This window comes from Lycium ferocissimum, chromosome 10 (assembly GCF_029784015.1).
Source record: "Lycium ferocissimum isolate CSIRO_LF1 chromosome 10, AGI_CSIRO_Lferr_CH_V1, whole genome shotgun sequence".
NCBI lineage: Eukaryota > Viridiplantae > Streptophyta > Magnoliopsida > Solanales > Solanaceae > Lycium > Lycium ferocissimum.
The window spans coordinates 37,392,703-37,406,630 of NC_081351.1; the positions used below are offsets into that span (position 1 = coordinate 37,392,703).

Sequence of the window (13,928 nt, forward strand, 5' to 3'; positions counted from 1 at the left end):
TGATGTTATGTATGTATACTGGAATTTGATGTTTGGATCTCATTTAGTTGTTATAAATAAATAAATATGCAAAACTTTATTTTTTCTGTATTTTTTATGTTATAAATGAAAATAAAATACTTGTTAAATCTCAATTAATTTTCATATTTCATTAATTAAAAACTAAAGTGACTAATAAATCCATAACTAGTTGTATTGTGCTGATAAATAATTAAAATCTAGAACATATGCATTTAAAATTAATTGAAAATATAAAGATTTCAAGTTTGACATAAGAATTCTACTATTGTAGGTTGTTTCTTAAATTCCAGTAGAACACTTGAATTGACGAAGTTTATTGTCCAAACTTTTAGCAAAAGAAATTCAATAGCTTTCTCTTGATGATTACCATACATATCTTAATATTTTATTTTTATACATAATATATTTCTTACAAAATATTATTACACAATATTTGAGTATGGCTGTTATAGAAAGGTAATTTTACAAAGAGTGTACCGCTATAATGAATGTCATTGTTGTTATAGAGAAGTAAAATATAACATGAAAAATTGGTTTCGGAGAAAATCAAAACGTTATAGTGAAATGTTGTGATAACTAACAACAATTATAGAGATGTTTGATTGTATTATCAACTTTTTTATTCCCCAGCATAATTCCAGGGAGAAGCTGAAGCATAAGGCCATTTTACAATTTCAGTGCCATACATTCAATATAACATCAACCATCAAGTTAAATCATGAAATAAATAGTTATTTAACTTATATACTATGTGTGCGAGTGAGATATACATCATCAAGACTTGAGCTTTATGAAACATGAAATAAATCTTTGGCTTTGCCTTTTGAAAGAACATAATTGAACGGAGTGAATAGAGTGTAACCAAGCAGATTCCACTTCTGCGCGCCCACTTGGGATGTGTTTGGCCTTCTCTGAGGTTTGATGAGTATCATCTACCTATAAAAAATTTGCACCCCTGTGAACAATATAATAAACTACTTGTTGATTTGGTAGGTTTGATGCAACCATAGACGGGTTGGATCTTGATCCCGCGAATAAATCTCTGATATCTGCAATCTGCATTATCTAAATGGACTAAGTAGAAGATCTAAAACAAAATTTGAGCAACTTTTGGGGGCATTGCTAGTCACTGTCTGAATAGGGAGAAGAACAGCCTGGGTGGTTTGAGTTTGAAGAAAGGCATCAGCTAACATCTGTCCAAGATGGACTTGTGCTATTGTTGTAATGTGCACATTATCCATCCCCACTGGAAGCCCTTTGGCATCAACAGTTCTTACATTTGGAAAATTAATACCCAGTTGAGCTTTTCTAACCTGCTCCCTATAAGGTCCTAGAGATGATGCCAATGCCACCTAACAAAATAAGCCAAATTATTCAAATTTTTGCCTCAATAAAGATGTGGACCACTCATAACTAACTCCAATAATGACATTAAAAGGATCTGCACAATTTTGAATTTTGAACTCCTTGTACTAAAAGCAAATTGGGCTTTCTGAAAAAGAAAGCAACCGTGCTAAGTCACCTTAAATTTTCATGTGGTACAAGAAGAAAGACTGACCAAAACAAGGTACATGGTAGTCCCCCCATCCCAGGAATTTTTAAAAAAAAAAATGACACTGAAAGTACGAAAGTCTAATCACTTATTTCCCGTCTTAATTCAATAATTAACCACTTACGTAGATGCTTACTTAAAAGTATTGATTAAAAACTAAGATGTACTTTAAGTTATAATTTTTATAAAAATATTTTAAATTTTTCAAAAAACAAAAAAAGAATTACTCCTAGTAGTAGAATACTTTTTCACCCCAAAATACTAATTGTCCTATTTTTTGACCGAAAGAGTAATACTCCCTAGTCCCTATGTTGTCATTTATGTGTCCAATATACTGATTTTTATTTTTTGTTTTTACTCGTTCATTTTAGCAAATCAATAAGTAACTATTTTTGTACCCTTATCATTAACTAATCATTTCCAAACTAATTGGGGTACGAGTAATCAAATTTACATTTCCGAAATGCTTTTAATAAGGATAGTTTTGTAAAAGGGGAAAGGGTCAAAAATACCCCTCTACTTTGGGAAAAGGGCTAAAAATATTCTCCGTTACAAATTTGGGTAAAAAATACTCCTCCCATAATTATAGTTTTCAAATATAGCCCTATCTTAACAGAAATCCCCAACTTAACCCGATTTCATTTTTAAACCCGGCTCAACTAAATAAAAAGACCCATATGAATTACCCGCTCTTGTGCCTAGTAGCTCCAGATGTAGGACTTGGGAACAAGTTGGTCGCATATGGGTTTTTTATGTAGTTGGGTCGGGTTTAAATGGAGCGGGTTTAAAAATGAAATAGGGTTATTTTGGGGGACTTGAGGATTTCCATTAAGATCCATATTTGAAAACTTTAATGACGGAAGGGGTATTTTTGACCCAAATTTACAACAGAAAATATTGTTAGTCCTTTTACCAAAGTAGAGGGGCATTTTTTATCCTTTTCCCTTTGTAAAATACACATCTAATTCATATAAGAAGTGCAAACTGCAAACGGGACAACTAAAAAAGAGGGTGAAGAGAGTATATTTCTGCCAACAAGTGTTTGAATGACTAAAAATATTTTCTTTTTACCTGAATCACAGGCAATGTAGGTGACTGTAGATCACGGAGCACATTCTTGAATAATCTCTTCAATCTAAATTTGTACAATTTGGCATCCTCAAGAGTCTGAGTATCACTCTCACCTTGGTACCACAGCAAAGCTTGAAGTTTCCCACCTCCTTGCAAAGCAGCCTCTGTTCTCCTTATCATATGATTATACAAAACACCCCCACGAGCCCATTCACTAATATTTGTTCCTCCAATAGCACAAGGGACCAAACCAATAACTCCAATACTTGGATCTCTTTTAAGAACTGAATTGGCAAATGACATTCCTGGTCCAACCCCACAAACTTTACCCAAATCTATGTCTTGGTGAAGTGGTTCTTGAGCTTCAACCCATGTAAGTCCTGCACTGAGTCTGAGGATGTTTGGATTGGATTGACACTCTGGTGGGATTACACCATCCCATGTTTCATTAACTATGCCATTTTGCCCATGGTTAATGACACCACCTCGGCCAGACATGTTGCTTTGTCCGGCTAATATGAATATGGTTTGGACCTGTGAAGTTTGAACATTTGCTAGATCTGCTGGATTCACCCATCTAATGTGTGTTAGAAGTATTAACCAAAGAAAGGGAATCATTGTTTTCTTGAAATTTAAGGCAAAATTGAGACATCAAACAAGTGATATCTCCATAGGAAAGAATATAGGAAGGGCAGGGTGGAGTGCTACTGGCCAATTCTTTACGCAAAGATGTGTTGATTTCTTTATTACAACTGTATAAGATTTATTTATTGATTCCAACCTACTACTACTTTTATTTATCAGCCGTTGATTAAGACTAGGAGACAAACTTTTTAGCTGTTCAAGTTTCCACATCTAAGCATATGTCAATTCCACCCATTAAGCATTTGGGCACTTTGTATCATCATTGTCCTTGATGATCACTTTCATTTCCATATCATAGTGTTAAAAAGTGACTCTTAACATTGATCTAGGTGTCTTTTCTTTCCTTTTAAAAGAACGCAACAAAAGTGAAGCCAATATATACACAATTACTGTAATCCACATCAGCTGGAACTAGATGCCCCTCCAAATCCCCCCAAAAAAGAGATTGTAACTTTACTTGCAATACCTATCCTAAAAAAAAAGGTTTTGGGGGTTGGTGGGGGGGGGGGGGGGGGGGGGGGGAATGAAGAAAAATAACTATCTTTTGCCCTACTAACTTTACCAATACTCGAGGGAAAAGAATGTACATATTAGATAGAAACAAGAAACTTATAATTAAAAAACAGTTCCTCCACCTATTTTTACAGGTGAATCCCTTTCTAGACTCGAGTTCTATTCAGAGAGAGCATTCAATTGGAAGTAAACAGCAAATGAGAAGTTATAGAAAACACAAGTTATTCTTTTTTTGGTTTCTCGCCCGATGTCCGATCTCCGCAATAAAACCCCGACTAATCTGGACTCGCACCACATGAGCTCATTAAGTGGCAAAGCGCTCCCTTTTTTTCCATATTCAGAGCTCGAACCCGAAATTTCTGATTTAAGGGTGAAGGAATCTTATCTATCCCACCACAATCTTCGATGGTGAAAACACAAATTACTTGCACAAGTGAAATGGAAATAGAAAATTAAAGCAAATGCAATCTATTGCTACAAAATACAAATACAGCAGCATTATCCACCACTCAATCTAACTAATCAGAAATACATTCCACGGCGAAAAAAATATTCTCATGCTAGATAACGAAGATTTGAACATTTTTTTCTCCAAAAATTTATCCACAAACTGAACACCAACTAATTAACCATAAAATCATGCAATTATTTCAAAAATCTGCACTACTTCATAGATCAAATCTCAGTTCTCACGTACTCCTAATTAACAAAAACACTTCAATGAAGAACTATTGAATCGAACAACAGTACTGAATCAACAATTAAAGGCGAGCAAAAGAAGCATAGTCCAAACAGAGAGTAAAACCACAACTTGAATGAGTAACTCCGTAGCGCTGCATAGTTTGAGCTTCTTATTCTTCAATTTCTGCTTCAATATCTCCATCTTCAGTTCCCACACGTCTTTCAAATTCTCCTCCTCATTCTGAAAATCATCAAAAATTCAAAAACTTCAACAACAAAACAAAAATTGCAATCCATGTAATCACAGGAAATTTTCAAAAATGTACAGCTTTTGAAAATATTTACGTCGTGTAGCCCAATATACAATACTTATTATACAACATTATACCTGGAGGAAATCATTATACATAATGTATTAACCTTGTGTAATAGTGTATAAAAGGTGTTTAAGCACAAATATGGGCTAAATCGAATGTTTCTACACAAAATACGGGCTACCTGGCGTAAATATTTTCAAAAATAGACATAAAACGTAATTTTCCGTATTATGATCAAACGCATGGAAACAGAGGGAAGGAAAATAGATTGAAAGACCTTGTATTGGTTAAGATTTGTAGACTTGAGAGTAGTAGTGTTTTTCAGTGATGAGATAAGATTGCAGATTTAGCACATTGAATTGCGAGTTTTGGCTTGACAGATTCACTTATTTCTCTTTCACTTGCAATGTCCTCCATTTTCTCTCTCTGTTTTTCGCGCTTTCGATAAATGCTTTTCCAATGAGTTCAATTTCAAATGGAAGCGACCCCGCAAAAGAAGAGTTATATATATTGTGAAAATTGCATGCTATGGCATTTTTATTGTGTCTTGTAAATTTTTAAAACTCAAAAATAAATTTTGTAACGTTGTGATATTACTAATCTTTTTCTACTTTATAAACGGTGAAGAATAATTAATCCCCGTGTAACGAGTTAATAGACATATGCAATAGTATATTTATGGGCAATTTGCATATTGTATAATAGTACTATTTTTGTGTAGGTATTTAAATTTTGTTCCTTCATTTGACATTTGTGGGAAAATAGCCTTTTCTAGGTTTAATGAAAATATACTGGCTGAAATACATTTAAGTTGAGCGGCAAATATAGTGAGTAAGTAAGTAACGGCAAATTAACATATTTCATGCTATGTTCAACATACCTATCATGTTGTATAATTACAATTAATTCTCATGATTTCAAGTTTTTAATCAAAGCACCTCAATTAAAAGCTTATTTCAAATCTTTACCTCTATATTATTCGTTTAGCTTCACTCATAATATCTCTTTACTTATTGTTTTTCATCATACTAATGATATCTCTCTTTTATGATCTCGAAGCTACAAAAAAAAAAATACATTTCAAAATGATGGCACGCAAGTTATGACAAATTAGTAGACTCATAATATATCCAACCTAGTTTTCCTGTTTGATAAATTATAAACTCTATCGGATTTTCAAAGTTTCTAGTTTTCACTCATGGACCTCATCTAAACTTATTTCACTTTTTTCTCTACCTCTCCTTTATTTACTCACTCACATGCGATACCTCTCTCATTAATTTATTTCATTTCACTTGTGATGCCTTTCTTTTATGATTCCAAAACTACAAAAGACAAAAAATCAAAATAATGACATACAAGTCATATAAGTTGGTAGGATTTCATGATATATTCAACCTAACTATCATACTGGATAACTTACAAACTCTATTGGACTGATATGATTTCAAGATTGTTCAATTGGTCACCAAATCCTGCCAGATTGAAATTACTTTGCGTTATCCGCATTCGATCAAATTATTGACATACTTGTGGATCGACATGTTTCTGTTGTTCAAGAAGATGTTTTTGAATATGCAATTCCAATTTTGAAACCCCAAGTCACGAGTGCGGGGCAAAATTAAAGACCAATGCCTTTGCAAATGACCCAACATTTGGAGTATATTTGATTGGATGAGCGAGTTTTTGTGCGAATTGTCCTTCATATGGACTGGTCTTTAATTTTTGCCCTGAAATCGCTGGTCTTTAATTTTTGCCCCTACTTCTTATTTAATGAAAATTTGTAGGCCAAAGTACCTTTATTCGCCCGTTTAAGAAACCAGACATTATGAGCTCGAACCCCAGCAGATTAAAAAAAATAAAAAAATCCAAGGCAGGGTTTCATAAAAACTATGCCTTGTTCGGCATAATTATGTGGGATAAGTTAATTTATACAAAACTATGCAGGACAAGACATAGTTTAATGTAACTACATGGAAACTATGCCTTTCAAAGTTACATAGAAACTATGCCTTTCGGGCATAGTTCTATGGAAATTAAGTTATCCTACAAAACTATGCGGAAGAGACATACGAGTAGTTTCTATGTAAATTTGTCCGAATAAGCATAGTTTTATGAAACCTTGCCTTGCGAAATTGTTTTTTCTTAACTTTGCTGGGTTCGAACCCAGAATGTCAAGGATAACTTTTAAGGAATTTTTACGCGTTATAGCTACTTCTAATACATAATTAGTGGTAATAACTACCTTTTATTTTAATTACTAATAATAACTAAATACTTTTCTAATTTAACTATTATAACTATACGCCATTTCACAAATACACCTAAAAATTAGCACCGCCCAATCCCATATCCACTTTTAATGGTAACAATATTAATCACTTAATATACATTACCATTCTCTCCTTTTTTCATAACTCTTACCTTTTATAATCGTCTTCTCTCTTGTTCGCAAAATTTCACTTCCATTCTCACCAATCAAATTGAAGATTCAAAAAAAGGAAAAAGTTTCAAATGGTTAAATATCCCATCTCGCTTTGTTTCGTGAAATTTTCGCTATTTGTGTTATTATTCTTCCACAAAATCAACTTGGTGGAAGTGATTGTTTTTCTTCAGTATATGGTTATTGCACACGAGAGAAGGGGAGAGAAATTTTTTTTTAGGGTTTGAGAAGACGAAAGTATATGTATTTGTGTATGTTCTATGATATAACTTTGTTGGTTGGTGGTGTATTTTTTTAAGTTTCTATATTTGTGTATTTTGTTCAAATTAATTAAATTAATCTAGTTTTAAATACGCGCGGGACGCAAATACATGGTAAGTTTTCTATATATTTATGTATTTTGTTCAAATTAATCCCATCAAATACATAGGTGATGCAAATTGTTACTCACACAAATACATGAGATTTAATTTAAAATACATGGGGTTTGATTGGAAACTTCAAATACATTAGTTATGCTATCAAATACACGGGTAAATAAAAAACGAAATCAATATTGAAAACTTCAAATACATTACCACTACATACATGGTGATGCAAATTGTTACTCACACAAATACATGATATTTAATATAAAATACGTAGGTTGTTTGATTGGAAACGCTAAATACATGTTATCTATCAAATACATGGGTAAATAAAAAACGAAATCAATATTGAAAACTTCAAATACATTGGTTGTTGATTGATCGTGTTTGTTTTGTCATGTATTTTGTATGTTGAAGATTTAATTTGAAATTTGAATTGTTACGTTTGAATGTTGAAGAATGCATGGAAGAAGAGAAACGGTAAGGAAGGGAATATTACGGAGATTTTGCGGAAAAGAAGGTAAAAAATATCTTAATTTCTCATTTAATACCACCTTCATTAGAGGAACATTTCCTTTTTTTACCGCATGCTCATGTATTTGGTTTGCAACAAATACATGGGAAAACATACACAAATCAGCTAATTTTTAGCTACGAATGGTAATATTAAAAGGGAAGGCATACAAATGGTAGGAAGTTTCTAGTCATTTGAGAAATTTTACCAACTTTTAACCACTTTTTTATTAGGGCCTGTTTAGAAAGCCATCTGGTAATTGGAATTGGTGTAATTACTAGGGTAGTAATTACACAGCCTAATAATTACACATAATTACAACGATTTGTTTGTCATAACGTAATTACGGTGTAATTACAAGCGTCTTATTTAGTTGCACAAGTGTAATTATACGCTTAGTTTAATTTAAAAATAAAATTTAACTTTATAAATGATATTAAATTATTTATTTAATAACACGTTGTTTCTTGAAAATAAATTAATTAATAATCATATATTTGTAACTAATTTTTTATTTTAATTAATTATAAACTTAAAAGAAGACTTTTTTTGTTTGTTTGTGAAAATATCATGGATTGGATGTTTGACAAAAAAATAATATTTATATAATGCCATAACATTATTCAAATGTTTGAAACAAAAATCCATCAAATGTAAGCGAAAAATAAACAAAATGCAATGTGAAAGCAAATAACTTAAAATTGAAAATATAACCTAAATTCAAAATCCAAAAGAAAAAGTTTAACATAATACTCTTATGTCAAATTCCAACATTGCATAAACAAGTTCCAACATAACTTAAGTAAATAATTCAAAAGAAAAAAAATATAAGTCTATATCATTCAAAATCTTTAATAACGTTACTGTTATATCGCCAAGTTTGTTAATGACTCATTCTTTCCAATATTAAGAGGTGTAATTTAAAAAATTAGAACAGGAATATGGTTTGCACTAAAAATTCTTTTGTACAACATGACTTTTGCTTTTCTCAACAAAGAGGAATTAAATTATCCTTAAACCACAATAGAGTCAAAATATATGCGTTGTAGAATCGAACCTATTGAATAAAATCATAATATAATCTCTTGAAAAGTATTTTTCGCACAATTGAATCAAGAGATAAAGACATAATATAACATAAGTGAAGAAGGGGAGTGAGAGGAGACCTTTTGACATTTCTTGGAGCGAAAATTTGATAATGAATAGACTCGTGTTGACGCTTTTCAGCCTATGTCTTGGTTTGTAACTCAAAAAAAAAAAAAATGAACTGGATAATAGATAAATATAATAATTGATTCAATCGCAAAGAGAATAAAGATAACGAAAATAAAGAAACTTGATTCATGAGTAACAATGTATGAATGAAGTTGAAGAGATGAAGTAAATAGGTGGAAACCATTGCAAGGTAATAGCAAGCAAGAAAAACATATTTGATGGAAAATCTTCTAATAGAAATTCACATTAATGAGAAAGTGATACATCAACCTTATTTTGGTGTCAACATGATCTTCCCCAATTGAATATGCACAAGTACATACCATTGTTTTAAAAGGCGTGAACCGAGACATTTTACTAAGCATTGGTCGAGGCGTAAGCCCTATAAAGCTTTAATTTTGTTTAATAAATTTCTAAAATACTGAAAATGAAAAAAATATGAAATTAAGTACATAAAAGAAGTTATATAAAATTTCAAACAATTAGTTAGGAAAAAAGAATGGTAGTAAAGATAGACACATAATTATAATCAAGTTAATAGTTTAAACATTAGTAATTACTGATAGTCCATCATGTTAGGGTTTGCCCTGAATTTCCTACCTTATTTGAATTTTACCATAATTGTGTTTTACTTCAAAAATGATTTCTCAGTAGAAAAGTTTTTCTTTGTAAAAAAGAATTCTACCATATTTATTCTTTTTCTTGTAGGAGAAGATTTAGAAACATAAATAGAAGATTTATTCTTCTCATTCACAACACAATAACATCCACAGTCTCATTTGTCCGTCAATAGTTTATGCTTTTATATTAGTTTTTCATGTGTAGGCCAATTGGTCAAACCATATTAGAAAATTATGTCTCTTTTTAGTTTATTTTCTTTTGTTATTTGATTTATCGTTTTCAAGGTTTGTAATTGTAAGCTTCCGCATGACGCCCATATTATTTCGATCCCAACACAACACGCTCAAATATAAGGACTTACATATCAACTTCCGTGTTCACAGTATTCTACTTTTAGTCACTAAGCTTTGTCACTAATCATTTTTTTTTTTACATACTGGCAAAAGAACTAAAATGGAAAACTGATATAGACTTACTTTAAGAAATGTTTTTTGTTAAAGAAAGATGAGGCTTGAAAATTAAAGCAAATGTAATCTATTGCTGCAATTACAAAATACAAATACAGAAGCATTATCCACCACTCAATCTAACTAATCAGAAATACATTCCACGGCGAAAAAAATATTCTCATGCTAGGTAACGAAGATTTGAACATTCTTTCTCCAAAAATTTGTCCACAAAAAGAACACCACCTAATTAACCATAACATCATACAAAACTTTCAAAAAATCTGCAGTACTTTGATCAAATCTTAGTTCTCAACTACTCACTGCACCTATTGATTGATCAAAATTACTTCTATAATCCAATAGTAGCAAACAAATACACTTCAATGAAGAACCATATGTCAAGGACATCACCAATCAAAAAAACACAGAACTACTAAATACAAATACAGTAGCATTATCCTCCACGCAATATAGAGTAATCAGAAATATGTTCCACAGCGAAAAAAAAATCTCATGCTAGATAATGAAGATTTGAACCTTTTTTTTTTTTTCTTCATAAAATTCAAGAAATGTACTATCCACAAATAGAGGCGAATTCAGAATTTCAAGATGATGAGTTCACCATTGCGCTAGGAATTTTCTTTTTCCTTTTTAAAAAAAAAGACGCAAAGTGCATTAAGTTGTGTTCAATCCCGCGACCTCAAGGGATTAAACCCAAAGACTTAACCAGTGCTCCACTCAATCTTGTTTGACTATGTGTTCCTTTAGTTAATATTAGATACTCCCTCTGTTTCAATTTGTTTGAACCTAATTATTTTTTAATCCGTGCCAAAATGAATGACCTCTTTTCCTAATTTGAAACAAATTCACTTTATGAATGATTTACACCAATTTTTTAGGGTTTCAAAGTTTTCTCTTTTCTTAAATGTCTAAAACGGTTAATATAAATTGAAACGGAGGGAGTATATTTTAAGAATGATATACATAATATACCAAGTTTAGTCGGGTGACCATGTGTTCGCGTGACCCATTTTTCCTACCTAAATTCGCCCCTGTCCACAAACAGAACAGCACCTAATTAACCATAAAATCATGCAATTATTTCAAAAATCTGCAGTACTTCATAGATCAAATCTCAGTTCTCACGTAATCCTAATTAACAAATACACTTCAATGAAGAACTATTGAATCAAACAACAGTAGTGAATCATCAATTAAAGGCGAGCAAAAGAAGCATGGTCCAAACAGAGAGTAAAACCACGACTTGAATGAATAACTCCGTAACGCTGCATAATTTGAGCTTCTTATTCTTCAATTTCTGCTTCAATATCTCCATCTTCAATTCCCACACCTCTTTCAAATTCTACTCCTCGTTCTGAAAATCATCAAAAATTCAAAAACTTCAACAAACAAAACAAAAATTGCAATCTATGTAATCACAGAAATTTTCAAAAATATACAGCTTTTGAAAATATTTACGTCATGTAGCCCAATATAACCTGGAGAAAATCATTATACATAATGTATCAACCTTGTGTAATAGTGTATAAAAGGTGTTTAAACACAAATATGGGCTAAATCGAGTGTTTCTACACAAAATACGGGATAACTGGCGAAAATATTTTCAAAAATAGACATAAAACGTAATTCTCTGTATTATGATCAAACGCATGGAAACAGAGGGAAGGAAAATAGATTGAAAGACCTTGTTTTGGTTAAGATTTGCAGAATTGAGAGTAGTAGTGTTTTTCAGTGATGCGATAAGAATTGCAGATTTAGCACATTGAATTACGAGTTTTGGCTTGACAGATTCACTTATTTCTCTTTCACTTGCAATGTCCTCCATTTTCTCGCTGTTTTTCGCGCTTTCGATAAATGCTTTTCCAATGAGTTCAATTTCAAATGGAAGCGACCCCGCAAAAGAGTTATATATATTGTGAAAATTGCATACTATGGCATTTTTATTGTGTCTTGTAAATTTTTAAAACTCAAAAATAAATTTTGTAACGTTGTGATATTACTAATCTTTTTCTACTTTATAAACGGTGAAGAATAATTAATCCACGTGTAACGAGTTAATAGACATATGCAATAGTATATTTATGGGCAATTTGCGCATATTGTATAATAGTACTATTTTTGTGTAGGTATTTAAATTTTGTTCCTTCATTTGACATTTGTGGGAAAATAGCCTTTTCTAGGTTTAATGAAAAATACTGGCTGAAATACATTTAAGTTGAGGGGCAAATATAGTGAGTAAGTAAGTAACGGCAAATTAACATATTTCATGCTATGTTCAACATACCTATCATGTTGTATAATTACAATTAATTCTCATGATTTCAAGTTTTTAATCAAAGCACCTCAATTAAAAGCTTATTTCAAATCTTTACCTCTATATTATTCGTTTAGCTTCACTCATAATATCTCTTTCGTTTATTGTTTTCATCATACTAATGATATCTCTCTTTTATGATCTCGAAGCTACAAAAAAAAAAATACATTTCAAAATGATGGCACGCAAGTCATGACAAATTAGTAGACTCATAATATATCCAACCTAGTTTTCATGTTTGATAAATTATAAACTCTATCGGATTTTCAAAGTTTCTAGTTTTCACTCATGGACCTCATCTAAACTTATTTCACTTTTTTTTTCTCTACCTCTCCTTTATTTACTCACTCACATGCGATACCTCTCTCATTAATTTATTTCATTTCACTTGTGATGCCTTTCTTTTATGATTCCAAAACTACAAAAGACAAAAAATCAAAATAATGACATACAAGTCATATAAGTTGGTAGATTTCATGATATATTCAACCTAACTATCATACTGGATAACTTACAAACTCTATTGGACTGATATGATTTCAAGATTGTTCAATTGGTCACCAAATCCTGCCAGATTGAAATTACTTTGCGTTATCTGCATTCGATCTGTCTTGTTAAATTATTGACATACTTATTGGATCAGCATGTTTCTGTTGTTCAAGAAGATGTTTTTTGAATATGCAATTCTAATTTTGAACAAGTCACCCCAAATTTGAGGGGAAAAAATTAAAGACCACCAATTTGAGGGGCAAAAATTAAAGACCAGTGCCTCTAAAGGGCAGTCGTGCAAATGACCCAACATTTGGAGTATATTTGATTGGATGAGCAAGTTTTTGTGCGAATTGTCCTTCATATGGACTGGTCTTTAATTTTTGCCCTGAAATCGCTGGTCTTTAATTTTTGCCCCTACTTCTCATTTAATGAAAATTTGTAAGCCAAAGTACCCTTATTCGCCCATTTAAGAAACCAGACATTATGAGTTCGAACCCCAGCAGATTAAAAAAAAAAAAAAAATCCAAGGCAGGGTTTCATAAAAATTATGCCTTGTCCGGCATAATTATGTGAGATAAGTTAATTTATACAAAACTATGCAGGACAAGACATAGTTTCTATGTAACTACATGGAAACTATGCCTATTCGGGCAAAGTTACATAGAAACTATGCCTTTCGGCATAGTTCTAT

General features: G+C 31.6%; 1 protein-coding gene and 1 long non-coding RNA gene across 2 annotated transcripts; both read right to left on the bottom strand.

Annotated features, from left to right (window-relative positions):
* Positions 1–646: 646 nt before the first annotated feature.
* Positions 647–3,634, bottom strand: LOC132033737 (probable carbohydrate esterase At4g34215). Its single transcript, XM_059423790.1, has 2 exons — positions 2,645–3,634; positions 647–1,373 (listed from the first exon to the last, which is right to left on the bottom strand). The coding sequence occupies exons 1-2, from the start codon at positions 3,260–3,262 to the stop codon at positions 1,083–1,085; spliced, it is 909 nt and encodes a 302-aa protein (XP_059279773.1). The 5' UTR covers positions 3,263–3,634; the 3' UTR covers positions 647–1,082.
* Positions 3,635–4,427: 793 nt separating this feature from the next.
* Positions 4,428–5,242, bottom strand: LOC132035386 (uncharacterized). The gene is made up of 2 exons (XR_009409233.1): positions 5,078–5,242; positions 4,428–4,724 (listed from the first exon to the last, which is right to left on the bottom strand). It is a non-coding gene; the product is annotated as an uncharacterized LOC132035386 (long non-coding RNA).
* Between the last annotated feature and the right edge of the window lie 8,686 nt (positions 5,243–13,928).